Raw genomic sequence first — 25,156 nt, 5'->3', positions numbered from 1 at the left:
TGAAGGCATCACTCCTGAAGAGGCATGGTCAGGCAAGAAACCAAACATTAATCACCTCAGAATCTTTGGTTCCTTATGCTACAAGCACATTCCAGATGCACAGAGAAAGAAACTTGATGATAAGAGTGAGAGACTTATATTGATTGGTTACCATACAACAGGTGCATACAGGCTCTACAATCCTTATACACAAAGAATAGTGCTAAGCAGAGATGTGAAGGTGGATGAGACTCTGTGTTGGGATTGGGAAGGTCAAACAGAAAATCAAAAGAAGAATGTGTCTATACAAATTGTTGATCAGCCTGAACAACAACCAATCATCTCAGAAGATCAACCAGAAAGGAGATCAACTAGAATGAGGCAACCACCATCTAGATTAAATGATTATGAGGTCTTCCCTGATTCAGGTATCACTGCAGAAGGGGAATTAGTCCATATGGCCCTATTAGCTGAGATGGAGCCAATAAGTTTCCATGAAGCAATGAAGTCAGATCAGTGGTTACAAGCAATGAAGGAAGAGCTGAGATCAATTGAGAAGAATCAAACTTGGCACCTAACTCATCTACCAACAAACAAGAAAGCTATTGCTGTGAGATGGGTATACAAGGTCAAGTTCAATCCTAATGGTGAGATTGCTAAGTATAAAGCAAGATTGGTTGCAAAGGGGTTTCTTCAAAAGCAAGGTATTGATTATGGTGAAGTGTTTGCCTCTGTTGCAAGGCTAGAAACAATCAGGTTGGTAGTCTCATTGGCAAGCTATCACAGTTGGCACATACATCAAATGGATGTCAAATCTGCTTTTCTAAATGGACCACTTGATGAGGTAGTATTTGTGACTCAGCCACCTGGGTTTGAAGTTGCAGGCAAGGAGCATCAAGTGTACAAACTTCACAAAGCTCTTTATGGCCTCAAGCAAGCCCCAAGAGCTTGGAACAAAAGAATTGACAACTTTCTGATGCAACTTGGCTTTCTGAAATGCAAATCAGAATATGGAATCTATGTAAAGGGCTCAAGCATTCTTGATCTACTAATTGTTTGTCTATATGTAGATGAACTGCTAGTAACTGGAAACAAGCTTGAAGAAATTTGTCAATTCAAAGAAGAAATGAAGGCATAATTTGAAATGAGTGACTTAGGGGATCTATCCTACTTTCTTGGAATAGAATTCACAAGAACCAGTGATGGGATTCTCATGCACCAAAAGAAGTATACCACTGATGTATTGAAGAGGTTTAACATGGAAGGTTGTAATGCAGCTTCCACACCAATGGAGACCAACATAGGTACTGAAAAACCAGTGGAAGATGATGCAGTTGACAACACACTCTATAGGCAAGTAGTTGGTTGTCTAAGGTACATATGCAATACCAGGCCAGATATTGCATATAGTGTAGGAGTAGTGAGCAGGCATATGGAATCACCAAAGAAGTCCAATTTGCTAGAAGCCAAGAGGATACTCAGATATGTGAAGGGAACAATTGGGTATGGACTGCTGTTTCCTACTAAAATCAGTGACAAAACTGCTCACAGTGTGCTTGGGTTCAGTGATTCAGATTGGTGTGGTGATAAAAGTGATAGGAAAAGCACTATTGGTTATGTGTTTTTGCTTGGTGATGCACCAATCTCGTGGTCTTCAAAGAAACAAGATGTTGTTGCCCTATCATCTTGTGAAGCAGAGTATATTTCTGCTTGTATGGCTGCACAACAAGCTTGCTGGTTAAGCAAGTTGCTTACTGAGTTAAAGCTGAAAGAGGAAGGTGAAAGCCTAGTGTTAAGGGTTGATAACAAGTCAGCAATTAATCTTTCTAAGAATCCCATTGCACATGGAAGAAGTAAGCACATTGAAACACGTTTTCATTTCCTTCGAGATCAGGTAATCAAGAACAAACTCATTCTTGAATTCTGCAAAACCGAGGAGCAGATTGCAGACACATTAACGAAGCCCTTGAAGAAGATAAAGTTTGAGGAGTTAAGGTACAAGCTTGGTTTGAGGTGCTTGAAGGAAACTTGAATTAAGGAGGAATGTTGTAATAATTCAGTTTCTTAGTTAGCAAACTTACTGAAAATAGAAAGTTCAGTTAGTTAATTCTGTTGGTAGTTAATTCTGTTTTACTATTTTTAGTAATGTGTATAAATTGCTTTGCTTTGTAATCACTTAGTAATAATAATCAGATGTTATTCATTGAATCCTCCTCTCACCTAAATCTCTAATTCTTTTGTTCTCTTCTTCTTGCTGCACAATTCTTTTCTTCTTCTTTCTGCTATATAGAACACGGTTCTGTTTCTTCTCCTTTTCTTCTGTTTCTCATTTCTGGTTGCAACAAATCTTGGCCAATGGATTGTTTAACATGGAATTGTTTATTTAGTTTGAGACATTTTGAAGCATACATGTTTTTGAGTTTAGGATTTTAGAAGGAAAATTTGTATCAAATGAACTGAACATGCTTATGTATGTCCACTTAAATTTCCCATTAATCATTTCATTGCTTTCATATTGATCTGCTTAACTGAATGATTTTTCTTCAATTTTACTAGCAGAAGAAGATAACTTATCTCCTTATATCAGGAGATACTCTATTCCCTATTTATAATTATGAACACCTAATTTTGTTCCTCTTTATTTTTATAAAGTACAATAAAACTAAAAAATTCAAAACAACAAAAATTGAAAAAAATAACTTATTTTAGATGCCCCGAAATCAATTTCATCTTTGAATCATAATTGATGGTCAATTAATTGTCGGAGGTATCTTTGGAATTTAATACATAGGTTTCATTTTAATTTAAAAAAAAAAACTAAATGGTGGTTTCAGTTTTACATCTAATAATTGATTATTGGTTTTGGAAATTAAATAAAATAAGGTGTTATAATTGTTTTTTAACAAAAAAAAAATCAATGAATTTAAAGTGCAGCTCAGGGTTTTTATTCAAATCACCAACCATTGGTGAACTTAATTTCTTCCATGTGGTAAGGAGACATTTATACGGGGAATAATTATAAGTAAAATTTCTATGTGTAACATAAGATATGGAGGGGTAGAGCCAATGAAGAAATGTGAAAATTGAGAAGTTATAGTGGGAAAAAAGGGCTTTAACGTTTTAAATTGATTCTCATTCTCTCGGATGAGATATCTATCCAACCATTGTCCACCAAAAAGGGGATGAATCTTGGCATTTCAAAGAGCCCAATATACAAACAGGTATTAGTTCAAGCGATACATGTTTGATTCTTTTTAAGCAAAGTTTCAGGTTCGAGTTTTATCGATGGAAAAAGCACCCGCTAGGAGAGTTAGTCTCAGATACTTATGAATGTTTCCGACTCAGACAGGATTGTCTCCATATCATATTCTACAGATATGAGATTCTGTTCATTGCCAACTTCTTCACCCTCTCTTTCTATGGATGAGGAAATATAAAATAAAATAAAAAAAACTAACACAAAATAACCCATATTATATCAATCCCCACGTTCCAAAATTCATGTGGTAATAAGTAACAATGATCTCACCTTCAAAGAGAAATGTGGAGATATGTAATGCAACTTGTTTATTTACTAATTAAATAATACTTGCTTTAATAACCTTGTCTTCTACTTTTTACTCTGCCGTGATTTATTTAGTGTTCTCTATGTGTTTTTACTTGTACTTATAGAATTCATTGACCATTCCTTTATTCTATGATGTTTGTACTTTTGTTGCCTGGGTCAGCTTTAATGTTGACTTACTAGTTTTTATCTTTGTTTTCTATGTTGTTCCACTTGACCAAATATTCCTCTCCTGTCAAACACAGATATTAATATCTCCGTCAGATACGATATATATTCTATATGTTGATACACTTCTTTTTTAAAATATAGGATATAATACATTCATAGATATGCGTATAAAATAATATAAAATATATAAAATATGATAAAATTATAAGTGTAAATCAAAATATCTAAAATAAAAAATATAATGGAAATTGAAAATTATTACCCTCCAAAATTCCAAGTATTAAAATTGGAAAATATAGTAGAATAATTCATAAAATTGTTTATTGTCTAGCCCTAGAAACAACAATAGTATCATTTTCATATTCTCCTTGACTATCATCCGTAAAATTGCAGTTTGATAGTATATTAGTATGAGTCTTTGTGACTTTTAAATAAGTTGGTGCTTGTTGAAAACAAAACTATCTTATCCTATTTTATTAAAACGAATTTATATTATCTTATATTTTATTGAAAGCGAATCTTTATTATCTTATATTTTATTGAAAACGAATCTGATACAAGTATTGATATTTATTTATTTATTTATTTATTTTAATTTTTGGATACTCTACGGATACGTATCCTTCAAAAATCCGAGCGTATCCATATATTAGCTCAAGTGGTACACCATCTATTGGCTGTCTTTACATAAATATATATTAACACAAATGTTTCTCATATACTATAGAAATTAAAGAAATGATGGGTATTAAGGAGAGTGATACAATATATATATATATATATATATATATTGTTTTGGAGCTAACTCTCATGTCGAGTATTTTTTCATCTATAAGACTCGAACTGAGACATTGCTTAAGAAAAATCAAACATGTAATACTTGAACCAACACCTGTTAGTATATATAGAATATATATTTTGAACAACCATAAATGCCCTTTTTAATTTCGATTTATAACATTATCATGATGGGTATTAATTATTGGTTGTGATCTTGTGAATCAACCATATGATCCATTATATAAACACTAATGTATGACATTGAGATTCCATCATTTCTTTAATTTCATTGAGCGTATCTCTTTTTTATACTTTGACCATTAATAATAATAATAACAATAATAATAGTATGATGTGCATCAAATAAGAAAGGCAGAATCAACGGACGTTGGTTCAAGTGGTACATGTTTGATTTCCCCTTCCCCTTAAGCAAGAACTCGAGTTTACATACCTGTGGATGTTCCCGGCTCGGACAAGATTGCCTCTAGTGCGAGGATACCTGTGGGAAACCAAAAAAAAAAGAAAGGCAGAAATAAACAAAATTGCATGATTCCAAATCAAAATATCACATGACAAAGGTAAAAAATTGAAACATATGAATCCTCGAAATTAGTACAAAAATTATTTTTCTTGATGCGTTTGCCGGGAGTCGAACCCGGGTCTATTGCTTGGAAGGCAATTATCCTAACCGTTGGACTACAAACGCTTTGTGTTTTGTTAGATTAAGTTTATATTCAACTAGTGTTTTCGACTGTGCCAGTTTGATACCTCAAAAATTGAAAAACTCAAAATGATTCTAAAAAATTTCAAATGGTAGTCAAATTAGTCATTTTTATCATGTTTTAAATGTTATATATGTTACTATTGCTTCCGGAAAAAATGCCCCTAGGGGAGAATCAAGGACTATAAAAAGACCCTTGTGCTGTCTCTTGTCCAAGGATACAACTAATTAGTGTATAGCCACAGTAAAATGATTGGTAGCTAGACATAGTTCATTCTATTTTATCTTCTCCCCTAACCTTTGATGTAGACCAATGCCAACAAAATGAAAGGATAATATGAGATTAAAGCTTGCCTAACTCAGAGACCCACCACTCAATTATCATAACATCATAGCTTACTCATTCCATTTAGAGACCACTATAATGCTCTTTTATTACACTTTTTATTCTAATTTAACTTCATATTATATCAAATAAAAGGAAACATAAGAAGATATATGTATAATTGGTATTGTTTAGATGTGTGAAAATCTTCTTTAAAGTCAGTAATTACTTTAGCATATTGGTATTGACATTGAAATGTACCAAAAATGCACATTATATAGATGTCAGTTTGATGTCATATATTATATTAATGAATATGAGAAACACTTGTGTGAATATATATCTATGTAGAAACAGCCAATAGATAATTGACAATATATTAAAAAATTAATTCTAATTAAAATTTATTATTAAATAATAACACTTAGAAACATAAATATATGTGTCTCCAAATATGATGTGTTGATTTCGTCTCCATGCAAGTTTTTTCTGGAATTATATACATATATGTGAAAATGGTGGTAGGACATAATTATATGAGATGGCACATTTTGTGTGTTTTTCTGAGTCTAGCAACAAATTTGTAATAAAAGACAGAAGGGACTTAAGAATGGTATATGATGTCCAATCTCTGTCCTTGTTTTTATCTTCTAAAGTCTTTTTCTCATAATAAACCCATTCATCATGGAAAATGCACTGATGCACTTATATGTGTTTACTTAGCTTCCTCTTAAATTTAATTGTGAGATATTTCTTCTAAAGAAAAATATATATCAACCACACAACTTTGTATCCATTGCATTGATTAGAATATATGTTTTACTTACCAAAAGTAAATGGCACAGAAGTAGAATTGTAATCTCTAAAAATGAAAAAAATAACTAGTATTACTCTTTCCTTCATGTGTAGATTGAAAAAATATTTAAAAATGACAAGAATAAAAACACTACTATAAGTACTAACATGTGCGTGTGCAATTTCTTTGTGGAACAAGCACTGACAAACAATAAGATGAGTAGGTAATGAGGATGAAGAAATATATAGGAACATGAATTTAGGAATGTTGCTCTTTGCATGGATGAAATTTGTCTTTTAATTGGAAAGTTATTTCCAATTTGTTTTTTTAGTATTTAAAAGGGAATGGTCGGTATAGGATGTTTGTTAGAATAGAGATGATCAAAAGTCTTAGTTGGAATATCGTTGGACTCGCTGGGGGTATCTGAAAAGGTTTTCCGACAATTAAGTCAGTAAAGAATCTTAGAAAGAAAATGTGAGTAAATAAGAGAAAAGTTAGAGCAATAACAATAAGTGCAATAATAAACGAGGGAATGAGAATTAATTCTACTCCTTGTGTGGGACTCTCTATTTATAGAGTTTGGGGTTGTTGATGTGGCATCTAGCCATTGGTTAGTACATGGTAGGTACAGTAGGGATTTGCTGGATTGTCCTTGTTCTCCTTGCGGGCTTGCAATTGTCAAACTGTCGAGGGGGCAAGTGGAATGTGTAGGCGGCGTGGCAGGTGGGATGTTAGCTTGCATTAAAGGCGAATCAGTGGCATATTAATAACGGGTCAGAGGTGCATTAATGATGCGTTAGAAGCATTTATGGCACTTATAGTGGATCCAACCTGCCTTAGGCGGGTAGCCACGATGTAGCTTGATAAGGGCATACGCCCGGGGCGAGCTAGAAATGACCCAAATTTATCCGGGGAGGAGCACGATTCTTCTACATATTTTTTGTATTATGAACTACTGTACCAGTGCTGTTTGATCACTTAGCTTACTTAAAAATTACTGAATGCCGAATCCGGTTACAAAATCAAAAGGGTTAATTAGAAAATGTTATTAAAGATGGAAAAGTTGTAAGCAAAGTAGTTCATTAATTGTTAGTGTAGGATGTGATTGGTTCTTTGTTGTGCAATATTTAATAATTGAATAATTATTAAATAATGCAAGGGACCCAAGCAAATCAGTTAAACTACCCCTTCCAAAGAAACAATTGATTGGTTTGGGATGTATGTGCTACTCCTACTAACCCATTCATTACTAAAGCATATGGGTTGATGAAGAGCAAAACAAAAAGTTATTCATATTTTTCTCTCAAAATTATGATACTTGCTAATAATTATAGAGCATGTAATAGATACACTCCAAGAAGGTGGGTCACCCTTAGTTCAATTGGTTTTTGGTCTAGGACCAAACCCATATTAATGTATGACATGTGGACAACATAAGGTAGATCATATCAGCACCAAGTGTCATCATCACCCATACCATCCATCAAAACTTACTTTTTCTTCGCATTATTTTTTGAGTTGTGTTTTGCGCTAGTCATAAGAAAAGTGATAAAAAAAATTGGTAATGAGGTTCGATCAATTATGTTTATTCTCCGGAATCCTAAGCGACAACTAATATATTATTAGAGAGGTAATTCAATATAATGTTTCTATTTGGTACACATTATAATAAGAAACTTGAGTCTAATATATAATATTAATAATCTACTCTATTATTATACTAGACAATATAAAACTTCATATAATAATGTATTTCAAACATTCTCCATTCTCATTCAAAATATCAGAGAGGTAATTCAATATACTTGATGAATTAAAAGTTAATTGTAAAATGGGGTTGGATAGGATGTATTAATAACTATTTATACATAATATGTTAAACTATATATATATATATTTGTGACTTGAACCGTTTGTTATTTATATTATATGTATATGTATATACATATGAAAGAATGAAAGAGCAAAAGAATCTGACAGTACCACACCAACCTCACTCCAACGCAGTTGTAGCTAGTGATCCCGTTACTATCTATCACGTTCCGTTATAAGCCGCATTGCTTACTTTGTGGTTTTGAGTGCTGAAATAATTCATATCATATATTTCATCTTTATATATATATATATTTTATGATTAGTTGTATAAGTTTTTTACGTGATAATAATAAACACTACCTTCTCTTTCACGTCACACACACATATATATTATTCTTATCTTGTGTGCACTATAAATATTACCATTAATTCCTTCCAACATACATCAATTCTCTTTTAATTTGTTTGGTTTGATGGGAGATAACAATAACAATACCAATAATATTCTTCCACCAGGGTTTAGATTTTATCCAACAGATGAAGAACTTGTTGTCCATTTTCTTCATAGAAAGGCTTCACTTCTACCTTGCCACCCTCATGTTATCCCTGATCTTCATCTCTCTCAATATGATCCATGGGAACTTCATGGTATATATTCTTCTCTATTCTGCACAACTTTCAATATAACTCTTTCTTTCAATATAACTTTCAATATTCAGAAATAACAAAGCAACGTACAATTTCTGTCTCAAAGTTGTTAACAAAACATTGTTCCTATAATAATTGTGGGTGGTGGTGGATATGAACAGGTACAGCTTTGGCAGAGGGAAATCAATGGTACTACTATAGCAGAAGGACACAAAATAGGGTCACTGAAAATGGGTATTGGAAAGCAACAGGAATAGAAGAAGCAGTGGTTACAAGATCAAGTAACAAAAGGGTTGGCATGAAGAAATATTTTGTGTTCTATGTTGGAGAATCCATTGCTGATGGAATCAAAACCAATTGGATAATGCAAGAGTATAGTCTTTTAGATTCTGCTTCCTCTACCTCCAAAACAAAATCACATCAAAAAACAGTTAGTACCATTTCTATACACAAACTTTCAACACACAAAAAAAATATTATAGATAATTATTTTAAAAAAATTGTACTTTTTTGTTTGGTTCAGGATTACAGTAAATGGGTGATTTGTAGAGTTTATGAGCACAACGAAGATGAAGATGAAGATGAAGATGAAGATGGAACAGAACTTTCTTGTTTGGATGAAGTTTTCTTGTCATTGGATGATCTTGAAGAAATTAGCTTACCAAATTAGATGATGCAAGTAATAATTTAGCTATATATAGCTGCATTATCCAAATGGATAATTAATTAATTGATTAAGATCATATATTGTTGTTTATTATTCAGATCACATTATATATTATTGTAATTTACTTGGTGATAGTTAAATCCATTATAGCATCGTAATGAGTGAAGTTGGTATAGGTAGATTTCTATAGCAAGTGGTGCACTATGTTAAATTCATGGCCAAACAATATGTAATATGACGTTATGCTTTCAAAGATCCCATTCATTTTCATACTCACTTCACCTCTTTTTCTGTACAACAACACGTGGATAATTCCCATCATAGTATCCATTCTTAGACACTAATAAATAACTCAGTAATCCAGGATCATCCCATAATATTGCGTCATTTCATGTATCATGAATCGTAATTATCTAGGACACATCCACATAATATATTCATGTTATAATTAATCACTTCACTCTATAGTGAACTAACCATAACATTGCCCTTGCATGTCATGATTTGAAACATTGCCAAAAATAAGAAATAAAATAAAATAAAAAGTGAGATGTAGGATGAAATGACTTAGTTTCAGGTGGGATTGTCACGTGCAATTGAGGAGCATTATAATGGGCAATAATCTTATTAGGCTTTATACTTTTTCTCTACATTTATCTGTATTTGGTAGCTACTTGTCTTGTTTCAAAATGCTAAGGAACAATATCTTTTATTTTTCCTTTTTATTTGTTATGCTTTTATTACATATATTGGTGGCTGCTTATGGAAGCATCAAGTCATGTGTGATGCAAGCATTCGCATGCTTTCAAGCTCTAGCATCACCACTATATTATATGCATATATATTCTCTAAAAGAAACTTTATTCATCACCCTATTTCATCTAGTGCATTTTAATTTAGTCACAAAATTAAGGTAAAATATGAATCAAAAATATACAAGAGTCCAATAAATGGGGTTGATTATCTTTATCATCAACATCTAATATCTATATCGATTCACTACTACATTAATTACAAAGATAAGAACAAAGAATAGTGTTGACATTGATGACATTATATTGTCCAAAGGCTAGATATGATAATCTATTCATCACATTGAAAGCAATTCTCCAAAAATGTATAGGCTAATATTTTTTTGGTATTACCAAGGTATCCTCACCCTTATGAATAAAAAATTAATCCCTTTCGGGATTCGTGGTTGTCCCTTCAAGCAAGTGTCACTGCTAAAAATTGAATTTTTGATCTTTTAATCATCCTGAGGATGTAGTAAAGTCTTACATCACTAGACCAATGTTGGTATATATAGGCTAATCTAAAATACATTGTCCTTCACCAAATGTTTTCACGCATGCCTACATTATGAAATAGGATAATATATAAAACCGTCACAACTCAAAGAATGCAATTTAGGTAAAACCTTCGCTTCCAAGTTACTATTATATAGAGAAATGATATTTCTATTTAATATGGTATTTTTGTCCTATTAACATTTACAACTTCAAAACAATGCAATTGAAGTAAAACTTATTTTCCAAGTTATAGTACAGAAGTGAGATTTCGATTTAAAATGGTCTTTCTTTTATTAATGTCAAATCACATGACACTTTTCACAATGTGGTTTTGAAGCCTTAAGATAGAATCAACCTATGATGCTTAGCACTAATAAACAAATTGTTAGATGAAGGGACAAATTAAAGGTTATAAAAGTAGAAGGCAAGGTTTTTTTAATTATGTTTTGTGGTTTTGAGTAGACCTTATGTAAAATCCAATATGCAATTCTCCACTTACTCTATTAGAAACAAATCTTTCAAGTGTTTTGGTTCAATTATTATTGTTTCTAGACTATAGTATTGAAAAGATTTGACTTTTACTAGTCATACATGTTAATCTAAATTAAGAAAACATTACATAGAAAAATTGAAAATACCAAAACAAATTGGAAGCTATGATGATTACCAAAGTCATGAAAATTGATGTATATTATCATACAAGACATAAAGGGGAATTGGCAGCATATGTTTGACATGAATGAAGATCCTTTGTCCTAGATTGTGTCTCCATCAATTATAATGTATCATTCAATTAAATATAAAAATCATAAAAGCAGAATTATGTTAGTTAATGTGATTTGATTGGATAGAGACATAAAAATATATGGTTTCTTCGGACAAGTTATCTCTTATCGTTTGACATATACCCTTTGGCTTGCTTGGTAATTGGTATGAAGATTTTATTAACATTTGCAGAAAGTTCAACTAGTCACAATGATTGTGAAGCCAATATCTATGTAGCTTTTGATTGAAGTTAATTACACTAACACTTCCATGCAATCCATCAAAGGTCAACATAATAATTTCAATCTGAGTCAACCCCACGAATATTTGTATAGTTAACTTGAGTTATTTTATTGAAAAAATATGTAATTATGCTAAGATTAATAGTGGGAAAACAGTAAAACAATTGTCACATATAAATATTGCTTATTAATTGATAAGACTCAACATAGTTGATAGATGGTTGATCTCAACCAATAAAAACATTATTAGTAGAAACATAATTGCCCTTTGAAAAACATAATATGAAGGCTATATGATGAGTTTTTTAATATTTTAATCTTTAAATACATTTTCAAATCTTATAATTACTTGTTAAAATCACCAAAGTTTGTTACCTTTTTTGTGGATTATTTCCTACAAACATATGAATACATCTACCATGTTAATATATTATTTGATATATTATGTGACCCACAACTTATGATATTTTCTATTTCTCCCCATTTTCTTCTCCTTTGTTTTTCTCTCCTCCTATTTCCTATCAAACCAAATGATGCATAATTGGATTTGTATGAGGCATAACTTAGCCCAAATTTAACTATACATATCAAACTGATTATGATACTTTGAGTGAGGTTAACAATGAAAGTGATGTGCTTTACAAACGGGTACACATCTGCTGTCCCACAGTTTGTACCACTTCATGTGTCATGGGCTTGCGATTGGTCAGAAAAAATATATTTAAGTTAAAATTTAATTATTAAGTATTTTTCTGACCAATCACAAAGCCATGGCACAGAGTGGCAGAAACCGTGAGATAACGGATGTGCTCCCTTTACAAACTGAGAAAACATGTGGCATGAATATGCAATGATGTGATGAGTACACAATTTCAACACAGTTTCCTGTTGGAGATGCCCAATCTCATCCCAACAGAGACCAATGTTTCCAATGATCTGTTGCTATTAGCTACAAGGTCTTCATCAATTGCAATTGAGTTCTGCATACCATAAATTCAAACAAAAATGCATGTCACACACTCACACTGCAAACATGTTTCATATGAGTTTACTATAACTTCACTAAAAGAATAAGAAATAATTAGAGAGACAGAGAGAAGAAGAAGAAAAGATAAAAGAGTAGAACAAATCTAAAAACCAACCTTTTCGAAAACACAAATCACAGTGCTTCCACCAAATGAGAAATATCCAAACTGTTTAAGAGAACAAATGTCAAATTCCTTGTTAGAAACAAAGACAGGAAACAAAAATAGAGAAACAGTAATAAACTGTAACTTCCTAACCTCATCTCCCTTCTTGACATGGTCACCCTTTTTCTTTGTAAAAGTAATGCTGCCAACCATTGTAGCTCCGATTGCGACAAATGCCACCTGAGTCCAGATCATAGATAACTCTCTAAGACACAGGTGTATAGCTATATAAGATCAAACTGTAGTGGAGCCAGTGAAATTATTTAAACTCTCAAAAGAATTTAGGAACTTTATAAAACTTTTTTCCTGTGGGAGGAGGATAAAAGAAGAAATTTACAGAGATGGTGAGAAGAAATTGCAAAGAGGAGAAAGTATAAGGAAGGGAATCAACCCTCCAATGTAACTAAAATAAAATAATTTGTAAAGAATAGATTCAAGTAGATGGTGCAAGGGGAAGCATTCCAAAAATAAAATATGACTCTAGTTGAATTGATATGTTTTATGCAGAGTCATGTTTTCCTATAAATAATATCCATAAGGAAAGTGTTATTATAACTTATGCATTTTGACACAGAAATTGATTGCAAAGACAAACCTTTCCAAAATCTGCAGTTGAAATTATTGAAACAACTCGCTTATTCTCCGTGAAGACATTACAGTACTTGCTATTTACAGCAATAGGATTGACCTACGTAAAGTAAACACGGCAAAAAAATTGCAAATTGAGATCAAGAAAATAGAACCTATATACATAACGGTTTTCCTAAACATTGCCGAAAACCATATACATAAATGAAATATCATTTTCGTAAAGTGATTATTTCACATACTGTGTATAAGCATCCGGGGATATTTACAAATTGCTCAATAATTCCTGATACTGGCATATGGAAACGGTGATAATCCTGCAAAAAAATTAAAATGTGCAATCAAACAACACACAAATTAAAATGACTTCAAAAGATTGCTGAAGAGTATCATGCTGCACCGGTAGCAGTTAACAAAGCTTCTGCACATATCTCTACATATTTGATTAACAAACTTTCATGGTCCCCTCCATCAGCAGGCTAAGTTAAAATTAATGTGGACAGGTCAGTCAGGTTGCAGCAGAGAAAGTGGCTCATGGGGTTTGATTAGGAATTTAGATGGTAATTATTTGGCTGCCTTTTCTGTTAATATGGGTAGAACTTTCAAGAAATTTTTGTGCTTCATCTTTTTCTGGACCTACACAATCATTATGGTGGAGGGGTTACAGGTCGGTCTACCTTGAAGCAGACTCCAAACGGCTATTCATATTGTTCTAATGGTTGGGGTGAACCTCATCCCTGCAACTCATTGGTCTCAGCTATTCAAGATCTTATCCATCAAAACTGTTTCGTCCATGTTCATCGAACTTTCAGGGAGATTATGCGGATTTGTTGTCTTATAGTGGTCACAGCGGTACCTTGGGTCCTTTTATTATTTTGATAGTCTGCTTTCTTTTCTTTCTTTAACCTCTTCAGCAGATAGCAGTTGTGTAATTTGGACTACACTGTCTCCTAGTTAGTATTACTTTTATTTGGGCTTTTTCCCCATTGTTTATAAAAGAAAGTAACAAATACCTGTGGTGCCAAACGGAATATCACCATTGTTCCATCAACAAAATCACTGGAACACGTCTCCTTCCCTAAAAGGCCTTGAATTGAAAACTTCCGACCCTAAAAGCAACAACCAGAATTCCGAAAAGTCACTTGGCATACAAAATTAAAAAGTTTGAAGGATAGGAGATATCCCAATTATAAGGATAGCAGATTCTCAGATGTGAATATATATTAAAAAGAAAATGCATCTTGAGACCGGAAAGTTGGAAACCTTCCATGTTCAAGAGATGGAAAAAATACCTTAATCCAAAATCTTGAACTGTCATCAACTGATGTGAATGCCATAAGGCGGCAATCAGCAGCACATACAGCAATATCATCACATTCAGCAGAAGCAACTGGTCTTGAACCTGGCTTCAACTCTCTAATGAAAAATTCATTGAATGTCTGTACAGGACAAAATATAAGATAGGCATCATCTAACAAGATAAATTCTATCATTATGAAGTCCACAATAGTTCTCAATATGAGCATTGCTCAGAAACTTAGCTCAGAAACAAGTTAATTTACTTCAGCAAAAATCAATGCGAAGTGCAAGGCAATATAAAGGTCCAACAAAAGCACATGGATTATGGCTAAAAGAAGATTTCAAAAACAATTGAAGCGCATAATACCATAACCAAAATTTAGGCCATTCAAAACAAGAATGTTTGTATGTAACAAGAATGGAAGTAATCAGATGATTTTAAAAAATAGCCACTTAGTGGGATCTACCATTAAGTAAGCGTTGACCATCTTAAGGAAACAAAGGAGAAAAGTAAATGTTTGATGAAATTTTTTGGCACCATATAATTTTTAATTCTATAAAAAATAAGCTACAAGACCATATGCATATGATGAAACACAGTTGTCGTATAATCCAAGAGTGTGTTCAGGAACAATTGTGCATCGTTAATACACAAATTGAAACTTAGAAGTTCTATCCCACCTTAAAGTGTTCCAGAGGATGCTTGACTTCAGCCAAATTGATTTGACCCTACAAAATAATAGTCACATCTTTTATAAGAAGGGCAAAATTATAGGGACACAAATCCAGCACATAAAGAACTACAGTAGAAAATGGAAATAGATGCGCTAAGAAATAAGAACAGCACCCTAATGCATTTTACAGAATAACTAATTTAACTCTTCAAACTCTTTACTGTCCTTCAGTTTTTCATTGGACAAGTTTTATATATTAAGAGGGAGAGAATACAAGGAAGGATAAAAAATCTTCCAAAAGAAACCAGAGTTCAAACATGGGCCAGCACATAACTACAAGCTTGCATTTTCCTTTGAGATGCCAAAATCAGATTGGCCATCCACAATGAACTGAAAGAAGCATTGTCAAACCTTGTAAGATTCAACAAACTTAGGTATATCTGCAGATGATTCGGGTGAATCCATTCGTGCTCCCTGCTTTTCAGAAATGCTTTGCAAGAGCTCCTTCACCCCTACATATATGAAGTCCGCAAATGTAAAGTATACAAAAAAGAAGGGTAGGCTTATTCAAGTCTGATATGAATCTAACATTAACTTCAAACCCAGGTCTCAATTATGTATGACCTAACTTCCAAAGGGTAGCATTATGATAAATAGTTTTCTCACAACTAATTACAATTTCCATTATTCCTAAGCTATTTACTAAAACCACAAGTTGGCTTAACGAGATATCAGTAAGATATGACAAATATGTATGGAATTTTTAAACCAGCAGTACTATCATAGCATCAATTCTATTAACACCATTATGTTGACATCCAACGCCACAAGACCCAGAACAAAGAGTGATGGTTGGTGAAGTTAACCCATACCTATGTCCATTAGGCCAAGACCTATTTTTGACTGATAAATAGCTCTCATGGACAAAACAATCTTTTTGTCAATTAGCTCTTCGACAAGCCTCTGAGTCTTCCGATCATATACCTGATGTCAAACAAGTAAAGTTAATAAATAAGAAATTGAGGGTAAATAGATGTGAATATAGAATTGAAAATACTATTATATTAGTAAATATTGTTCCATTTTCCTATAATTCCCTTAAGGATAGCTCTAATTCTCTCCTTTTGTATTATTGTTGAGTCAATAGAAGATGGCATACATGGCAAAGGTTGCTAATTTATAATAGCATGAAAATGATGGGACTGGCATATATTAGCAACTAAGCTTGGAAGCTTTTCTTCTAATTATGGTGCATGTGATTGGGCAAACTCACACTGTACATCCTGATATAAATTGATACACACATACATGAATGATGTATCATATAAATGTTCCCTGATCATTAATTCTTTTTACTAAAAGGGGAAAAGGGATGCCAAATAGGGCTTACAAGAATATGTGAAGCACTTGATCCAGATCGAAGGCCAACGTCATAGGATGAGAAATGGGCCCATTCACTCAGTTTGAAGAACCACCTATATAAAAAAAAATACAACAACAATAAAACCTTAATCCCAATAGGTGGGATCACCTACATGGATCAAACAACACCACAATGTTTTATCATTGATTATGTTCATTGAAAAAACGAGAAGAAAAAAATGTAATTTTTTATTTTATAATGATGTACAATCATAAAAGCATAACCATAGTCCAAATATATTGCACTAAAGAGTAAAAAAAATGTTATATAATTTATTTGATCTACCTTTATCATGTTCTCTCTTTCACCCTGTTTCTCAAAGCCTAAATTATTAAAAGTTTACAGAAATGTACCCATATGAAGCCTGCTTATCTGTCAAAAATCCTCCAGTCATCACCTGGTTGCCAGTCCCTTCGTCAAAACAGAGAGTTAAGTGGATCATGTCATTCACCGGGTCAGAAATCTGAAGAACCTCACCACAAACAGGACAGCAACTCAATAATGGTTCCCTGCAATAGCAGAAGCTAGCTAAGTAAATAAGAACCAAACAACAGTTTGAAAAACTTCTAGTCTTCCTCACAATTCAAAGTAACTCTACTTCGAGTGCATTCATAATTGTAATTGTAATTATTTATCATGAAGTCTTTAAAAACTATATATCAAATGAAAATAGTAAATATTTCATTATTGAAAAGACAAAAAATAGGTATACAAAAAGTAACGCTTTGAGCCTGCAGGAATCTAGATGGGTCATTACTTTTCTTGTTGAAAAGCAAGAAGTGAAGCCAACTCATCCATGCTCACAACGCCATCTCCATTCTTGTCAGCTGCTATGAACAGCTCCTCTCTCTATTGAAAAAGAAATTGTATAGTTGAGACAGTAAAAATTGTTTGTACAAAACTAGACATATTTGCAACTTCATTTCAGGATTTTCAGTGCAAAGATTTATTATTTGAACCTTGAGTCACACACTTGCTTTACTGAAGATATGGACTTTAGATAGATATAATACACAACCAATTTTCAATGTCCAAATTCAAGGCTCTAAGTTCTAACATTCAAAATATTATTAGCTTATAGAACCATAAAATTTGAATCTGGATATGCATGCGAACAAAAGCTAATTTAGGAAGGAAATAATTCAGAACTAAGAATTAAAACAAAAATAATGAGAACAATAGCTGCTGAAGTCTGAACCTTGTCGATTGCTACTTGATTACCAAAAGCATCAATTAGGTCCGAAAATTCAGATAATGAAAGCATTCCATCTTCATTGTAGTCCTGCATAAAATATAACTTCTCAGATAGTATTAAATATTAGAAGATGCTTAACGAGATCAGTATATTTAAATTACCAAAACAAGAATGTATTTCATATTGCAATTTCCATGGCATACAACATTCAAATATTCTTATCTGTATTCAACATGTATAGATTTTTTTCTTCAAGTTTAAAGAGCCTCCGATGGAGAAAAGGAGAAAACCGGAATGAAATAGAAAAATTGCTCATTATTATCTACAAGCAATTTGTACAACATAAAGTAAATGTATGATAATTTCAGAACAAACTCCCAACAACTATCCTTGGTCAATATTTGTTTAACATCTTGTATTACCCTCATATACTGTTATTCAAGCCCACACATGGAATAGACTATAAAAAATGGCAGAAGATAAAACTTACCACTATTGATAAAATGCGTCTAACAAAGCCTTTCTCCATTTCAATTGGATCCTGTCAGATTTTTATATAATTGTCAGCAATCCTTATCATACCCAAACAATAGAATTTATATTGTATGCCCTATACCTCTACAGAGCATGAAATGGAAATGTTGCCGACCACTTTTCCAGGCACAGATGGATCTAAAAGGTCGTATATCTCAATGTCAGAATCAGAATCCTGCATGGCCATATCGTTGACAACAGAGCTTAGAAAATGAATAAAGGTGAAAGGGAATAGAAGAAGCTGATAAGTGAAAGACAAGTTTACTCACCTGGGTCAGAAATTCAAACAGATCAATTTCACAGTATCCAACAAGAGTATTGCTGGATAGTTTATTGGTCTATAAAAACACATTAAATTTAGATGCAGTACTAAACTTCAACAATTAAATAAGAGGGAGAGGGACAAAATTAAATCAGTTTAACAATTTCAGATTGCAAACAGCATAGAAACAATAATTAATCTTAGTCTGACAAAAGTGACATATTTTCTCAAAACTGAAAAGGAAAAAGGTAAGTATAATGGAGTATGAGTGAAAGGGTTGTTAGAAGAGACCTCGAAGACGGAAATCCTTGCAAGACGAGGTCCATTATGGTCCAAAAGAAGCTTCTTTTCCTATGGAAGAAACAGTGTGAGAGTAAGTGGATGAATGAATGAATGAATGAAGTAGTAAACAAATAAATAGAGAAAAAAGATAGAGAGAGAGTAATACTAACAGAGTTCCAAAGTGGTTGATCTGTGCTGCAACACCAGTAGATAAGAAAGAGTTAGAATATGATAAAAAACTCTATATATTTTGTAGAATGTGATCATAACAATAAAAGAGGAAGGATCCAATTACCGAACTCTTGATTTTAAGCATCAATTCTAAGGAAATGAAATGGAGTAAGTGTATGTAATAAAATAGATGAAAAGGGAAAGAGATGAAAGAGTAAGTAACTGATGGGAGGTGATAGTACGAAAGGTTTGTTCCCCAAAAGAGAGGCACGCGATCCATTTATCCTTGAATTGCATCTCTGCCTATAATCATAATCATAATCATAACAACAAATATTGAAACAATTGAGAAAAATGAATGAATGAATAGTAAGATTATCGAAGAGATAGAGAAATACGCGAATGAATGTGAAGAGAGCAATTCCAGCGAAGTGAATGTTATTGGTAAGAGAAGAAGAAGAATGTCCCTTGTTACTACGATGAAGATGAAGATGATGACGCATACTCTCTTTCAAACGAGCACGACGTGATGATGATGATGATGATGGTCGTTTCTTTTTCTCTTTCTTTTTCTCAGGAGATGAACATGAACCAGAACCAGAACCAGAACCAGAAGAAGAAGAATAAGACAGTTTCGAATGTTGATGCCCCATGTCTTGTTTCTTCAAAGATGCTACTAATTCAATATATAAATTCAATTTCACTTTTCAACTACTTAGTCAACTCTCTACTTATTTCAATCTAATCTTTTTCTCCTCGATCCATCCAATTATATACTATTTTTTTTGTTTACCACGCATAGGAGTAAATATACATGTACATAGAACTAACTATTCTGACAAACATTTTTTTCATCTACATGATTTAAACCTGAAATCTTATTTAAGGGAAACTAAGTATTTATTACTTGAACTAATGTCCGTAGGTACCAATTATATACTATGCCCTCTTTATACAATAAACAAACAAAACTAAATACTAGTATCATTTTCCTTCATCCTTCTCTTCGCTCAATAATAATATTGCATACCCCATTTATCATCTCTCTATTACCCTTATGCCAATGTTATGTCACAATCTATATTATCAAGGGGGTTAGACATCAACCCGAAAAGATAATTAATTTCTTACCTAAAAGATAAAGGAATATCATTGGTAATATAAAAAATCATGATACGTTAGCTTCACACACAATGCCCAAACAAACTCAAGTAATTGTTATCTTTCTTTATGGAAATAATTATTTGGTTTACTTCACTTTTGCATTATTCTGGAAAGGACAAATGCACTGAATAATTGGTTGAATCACATGTTTCATCCAAAAAATTACTAATACTTGATGGCTTGGTCCATCTTGCCGACACTCATTTTCATACTTCAAATGCAGAATCAAAACTTATAAAAACAGAGATATCTGCATGCCACAAATATTATCACACACAATGAATTGTTCATGTTGTGAGACAGTTAGATATTGTACAACTTTAGACAAGATTTGATTCCTCAAAATAATTAGTTTTTTAGACATAAGATAATATTGATTAACCAAATAAACATATCTTTTTTACAAAAAAGAAGAAATATGTCCCTACCCCATATCCAATGTTATTTTTAAAGAAAATCACTTATTTATTACTTTCATATACTATTAAGATTTTATTATATATGTATATAGAAACACCTTACATTTAATAAAAAAGATCCTCCACTAATATAGAGGCAAGTGATTATTTTGTTCACATTTTTAATGGCAAAAATGTAATTTTATGGTAAACAAAAGAGTAAAATTATTATTACATTTTATGTATTAATTTGTGTTATTTGCCTCTCCTTTAATAGAGAGGATCCTTACTCTACATTTAATATCTTTACCAAATAGTCTTTTCTTCCTAGTTACCCCATCATTATTTGTGAAATTGGTCTTCCATAAAACTAATATTAGACCATTATTACTGTGATTATATATAACAAAAATTTTATATTAATCACTTTTAATTATAAAGTTCACTTATAATACAGTTGACAAATTTAGTCTTATATGAAATCTTGACTTAATTGTTTCCTTGGTGTAATGAAACTCCTTTAAAATCTGAGTTTGTTGAATGGTTGAAAATTATTAGTTTGTTTGTGTTGCCTCTGGTTTGTATAAATGTTGAGAAAGTGAAGGAAAAGTTAGAATCTTCAATCCTAGCACCATTGAAGAAAACAACAGAGCAAGAGATAAATTTACTCATATACTGCACTATTATTTGAATTTTAAACTACAAATACAAATGACCTCTCAAACCATCCTTTGCATATTGCTGCCACATTATTTGTTCTTCAACTAAGAGCCTCTGCTTCTTCTCCATCTCTGACATTTGCACATAAGATGGAGCTGCCACAACCAATGAAGCTGCAAAAGGGTCTACACTTGCTGAACTTGCACCACTAGTCCCTGATGTTGGTGCTGCTGCCAATGCTAGCATTGCAGGCCTTCCACCTGAACCAATTGTCACACTGCTAGCACTTCCACTCACTCCATATCCTGGTCCTTGCATTGCTGCATTTACTTCTGCTTGTTTGTACATTCCATCCAACAATAATGTGTCGAAGCCGCCCCCTAATGTTGGCTTCTGGTTTGTTAAGTTGCTAGCTGTTTGGACTAGTGATGTTTCCCAATCGGCCCCGTTATCAAATGCATGCCATGGAAGTGCTTGTGTTGCACCTGATGTTGTTAAAGCTCCATCAAATAAAGCCAGAGCTAGTTTATCGGCATGTTCTTCCTTACTCACCATATCATCTCCTAAATTCAACAAATCACCTTCAGTCTGCACAACTTTTTCTTCTTTTGGCATTTCTTCCTTTCGTTCCTCTTCCTTCATTTCCTCGGTTGGTTCCTCATTGAACCCCTCCGGTGGTGGCAGCGCCTTGATTGCATTCATATCCTCTTCCGGCTCAGGTTCCTCAGCTTCCTCAACTTCCTTGTTCTCTTCTTGTGCTTTAGCTTTCATGTTTTGTGTTAAAGCAGACTTGTCTTTCATAAACTCTTCCATGACCTCTAGCTTCTTTGGTATGACCTTGTCAATCTCTGGATACTCGGATGAGCGTGCAATTCCAGTGCTCTTGGACCAACCATAGAACAAGTCTAGCTCATCATACTGCTTTCCCATGCGGCAGAAAATGTCGTACACCTTAGTACAGTTTGCCACATCCATGTCAGGGAAGCGATCTATTAAGACATCGAGTATTTCTGTTATGTCATAATATATCTGAAAACTTTCCTTCACAATAGGATAGAGAGCTACAATCACAATTCTATGGTTCTTTGCTCCTCCTGCAACATTGAAATAACTATTAGATTGGGTTATGTGCATGGTTTCTGAAGTCTGTGTTCACATTAATTGAGAGAGTATATGATTATTCATCTAATGGTGTGTATTTAAAAAAATTGTGAACTGATGTGCAATCTTCATAATATTTGATTGGATAAACAATTTTAGTCATTTCAAACCTTCCTTAAGGGTTACAAACCTGTGGGGCGACAAGCTAAAAAGCGCTCAAGCAGCAACTGCAAATGTTGCATTTTGGATAAAATTTGCTCGAACTTCATGTCACGAACTGGTATGGATCTTATAACAATTTCTTTATCATTGTCTCTTTCCCTTTCCTCCTTGTCTTCATCAAGACCAAACATGCTGCGCTTTCCACGCCGGCTTTGCATCCTGTACTCAAGCTTTTCATCTAGGTACAATGCATATGTGCGTGCAAATGCAGAGAAATCCCATGAACCAACTTTTGAGTTGTCACGGAAATCAGACATGTTGAGAAGGCGAGTACCGCGACGAGTTGAGAAGAATATTTCCTGCTCATATGCAGGATCACCTTCAGCTAGCAGCCTTTGAATCAAAACAAGTGTTTTCAAAGCTACTGTCCAGCTTCTAGTCTTGTTGAGACGCCGAGAAAGGGTGTTAACACATGAACTGATGAATGCTCTAGAGTAACATGTTAAGCTGAGAATCTCCCTTATATGCTTCTCATCAGAAGGGTATTCATCGTGCCTCGTTGCCTTCACAATGGCCACATCAAGATCAGCAAGTGAAGTGCTGCTTCCTACCTTGGCTAAGCCTATGCTTGTTTGATCCTTCACTGCCCCTATGGCTCTTCTCAGTGAGCTTGGAGGCATGGTTGGTTTATTTTCTAGCTCCTATGATTTGTCAATGTTCTGTTTTTGCAGCTCTCAACTTGTGTTTAGATATAATAAGGGCATAAAATATGTCCAAAACTGCTGCATGGTGCAAATTTGTTAAATGAGTTAGTCAAGTGTCACCATTTCCACATAACTATTGCAAATATGAAACTTTTTCCTTCTTACATAAATATGCAACATGAACTTCATGTTTGGCCTCATATACCTATGGCTCACTTATCTTTATCTTTTTTGTATACACATTGCAAAATACATTAACAAAAAAGTGAAGAGACATCAATTCAGTCCCAATTTTGATGATATGAAACATTTTCCTTGATAAATATACACACACACACACACTGAAAATAAAGCAAATATGTCTCTATCTATGCCTTACAGTAAATAACAAAAGTAGCCATCAAAAGAAAATTCTGAAATGAAAAGGGTATACAAGGGATGATAGAAAAACCAAGAGTAAAAATGGGTTCCTACCTCTCTGCAATGATTAGAGAAATAAGGATGTATTTGTCTGGTTCCTTTAATGGCAAATATTTTTTAGGGATAAAAATAAGAACAGAAAGATAGATAGTTATTTCTATCTGTCCTCTATTCCATATTCTCATTCCTTTGTTCTCCTCTCTATGGTGAAAACATTACAATCTGAACTCTGAAATTGGTTAAGCATTGCCCCTATCTTTAGCATCATAACGTGGGAACCAAACATTATGTAGTGACATGCATTACTCATTAGAAACTATTTGACTCTGATGTTCACATTCTTGAATATAATATATATATATTCTATACTTGGAATATCTACATTATTCATCACCTTTTGACCTTTTCAATAGTAGAGTGGCCAACTTATGTTTTCTAATTAAAAGGTGAATGCTATAATTTCCCACTCTTTTTTTCTTAATCCAGTTATGTTATCATATTTAGTATATATTTTTGGTTTGCAATATTGGCTATAACTACAAGTAAGTGAGTAACATAACCAAGGTCATATAATAATTCATCAATGAAGTTTGCTTTTTTGAATGGGGTCAATGAAGTAATTATAAGGGCGTAGTTATTTCTACAGAATATGGGTTACAACTTACTTGACATGAATTTGTGAAGATCTTTGCAATTAAGTGAAACAATGGGAAATCAAGACAAGAAATGAAAGCTAAATTAGACAAAGTTAAGATCTACATGATGATCACAAAGTTAAGAGTTCGATTTCTGTGATGTCTTACCGGTAATATGTTTGGTATGATGTGAGCAAATCAAGTTTGGTCTCAAAATTCATTATACTCCCCTCAACGTGGGTGCAACGTTCTTATGCATTTGCATTTTACGTTATTGTTGGCAAGGAGAGTTTATTTTTCTCTCCTTATGAGTTGCCATATATGCTCACAAATATCAAATAATTCAGCAAATAAAATAGAGCAAACTTAAAACAATAATATCAAAGATTAACATAAACAAATCTACTTAACTTGAGATTTTAAAAATCTCAAGAGCTAATCCAAAAATGTCTATCTACTATGAAAAATAAGATTATAATTAATTTCTCATAGGAATTCTATCAATCTCATTATCTCAATCCACTAAAATGG

At 33.0% G+C, this 25,156-nt stretch overlaps 3 protein-coding genes and 1 non-coding gene across 4 annotated transcripts; 1 reads left to right on the top strand and 3 right to left on the bottom strand.

Annotated features, from left to right (window-relative positions):
- Window positions 5,130-5,201, bottom strand: TRNAG-UCC. The gene has a single exon. It is a non-coding gene; the product is annotated as a tRNA-Gly (tRNA).
- LOC109329503 (NAC domain-containing protein 104-like) lies at window positions 8,626-9,690 on the top strand. The gene is made up of 3 exons (XM_019563189.1): window positions 8,626-8,800; window positions 8,962-9,230; window positions 9,324-9,690. The coding sequence occupies exons 1-3, from the start codon at window positions 8,626-8,628 to the stop codon at window positions 9,468-9,470; spliced, it is 591 nt and encodes a 196-aa protein (XP_019418734.1). The 3' UTR covers window positions 9,471-9,690.
- LOC109330288 (phosphatidylserine decarboxylase proenzyme 2-like) lies at window positions 12,295-20,049 on the bottom strand. The gene is made up of 23 exons (XM_019564430.1): window positions 19,998-20,049; window positions 19,780-19,958; window positions 19,605-19,684; window positions 19,381-19,405; window positions 19,220-19,279; window positions 18,936-19,004; window positions 18,749-18,841; window positions 18,623-18,673; window positions 18,136-18,219; window positions 17,695-17,786; window positions 17,291-17,446; window positions 16,905-16,989; window positions 16,387-16,498; window positions 15,926-16,026; window positions 15,522-15,569; window positions 14,834-14,980; window positions 14,555-14,650; window positions 13,784-13,858; window positions 13,549-13,641; window positions 13,047-13,133; window positions 12,906-12,956; window positions 12,577-12,743; window positions 12,295-12,367 (listed from the first exon to the last, which is right to left on the bottom strand). The coding sequence occupies exons 1-22, from the start codon at window positions 20,032-20,034 to the stop codon at window positions 12,636-12,638; spliced, it is 1,929 nt and encodes a 642-aa protein (XP_019419975.1). The 5' UTR covers window positions 20,035-20,049; the 3' UTR covers window positions 12,295-12,367; window positions 12,577-12,635.
- On the bottom strand, window positions 21,628-23,749 carry LOC109329007 (putative clathrin assembly protein At1g03050). The gene is made up of 2 exons (XM_019562667.1): window positions 22,895-23,749; window positions 21,628-22,697 (listed from the first exon to the last, which is right to left on the bottom strand). The coding sequence occupies exons 1-2, from the start codon at window positions 23,544-23,546 to the stop codon at window positions 21,643-21,645; spliced, it is 1,707 nt and encodes a 568-aa protein (XP_019418212.1). The 5' UTR covers window positions 23,547-23,749; the 3' UTR covers window positions 21,628-21,642.

This window comes from Lupinus angustifolius, chromosome LG16 (genome assembly GCF_001865875.1).
Source record: "Lupinus angustifolius cultivar Tanjil chromosome LG16, LupAngTanjil_v1.0, whole genome shotgun sequence".
In the NCBI taxonomy this organism is placed as follows: Eukaryota; Viridiplantae; Streptophyta; class Magnoliopsida; order Fabales; family Fabaceae; genus Lupinus; species Lupinus angustifolius.
Note: the sequence above shows the minus strand (reverse complement) of the source record. Positions and strands in the feature narration are given on the sequence as shown.

Bases quoted from the DNA above. Each gene is read 5' to 3' on its own strand.
- LOC109329503 (XM_019563189.1), top strand. From the start codon at position 8,626: ATGGGAGATAACAATAACAATACCAATAATATTCTTCCACCAGGGTTT. The intron at 8,801-8,961 runs GTATATATTCTT...GGATATGAACAG, and splicing joins TGATCCATGGGAACTTCATG to GTACAGCTTTGGCAGAGGGA. The intron at 9,231-9,323 runs GTTAGTACCATT...TGTTTGGTTCAG, and splicing joins CAAAATCACATCAAAAAACA to GATTACAGTAAATGGGTGAT.
- LOC109330288 (XM_019564430.1), bottom strand. From the start codon at position 20,034: ATGGGGCATCAACATTCGAAACTGTCTTATTCTTCTT. The intron at 18,842-18,935 runs GTGAGTAAACTT...ATGGCCATGCAG, and splicing joins TGTTTGAATTTCTGACCCAG to GATTCTGATTCTGACATTGA. The intron at 12,744-12,905 runs GTTGGTTTTTAG...TATGGTATGCAG, and splicing joins TGATTTGTGTTTTCGAAAAG to AACTCAATTGCAATTGATGA.
- LOC109329007 (XM_019562667.1), bottom strand. From the start codon at position 23,546: ATGCCTCCAAGCTCACTGAGAAGAGCCATAGGGGCAGTGAAGGATCAA. The intron at 22,698-22,894 runs GTTTGTAACCCT...TCAATGTTGCAG, and splicing joins TTTAGCTTGTCGCCCCACAG to GAGGAGCAAAGAACCATAGA.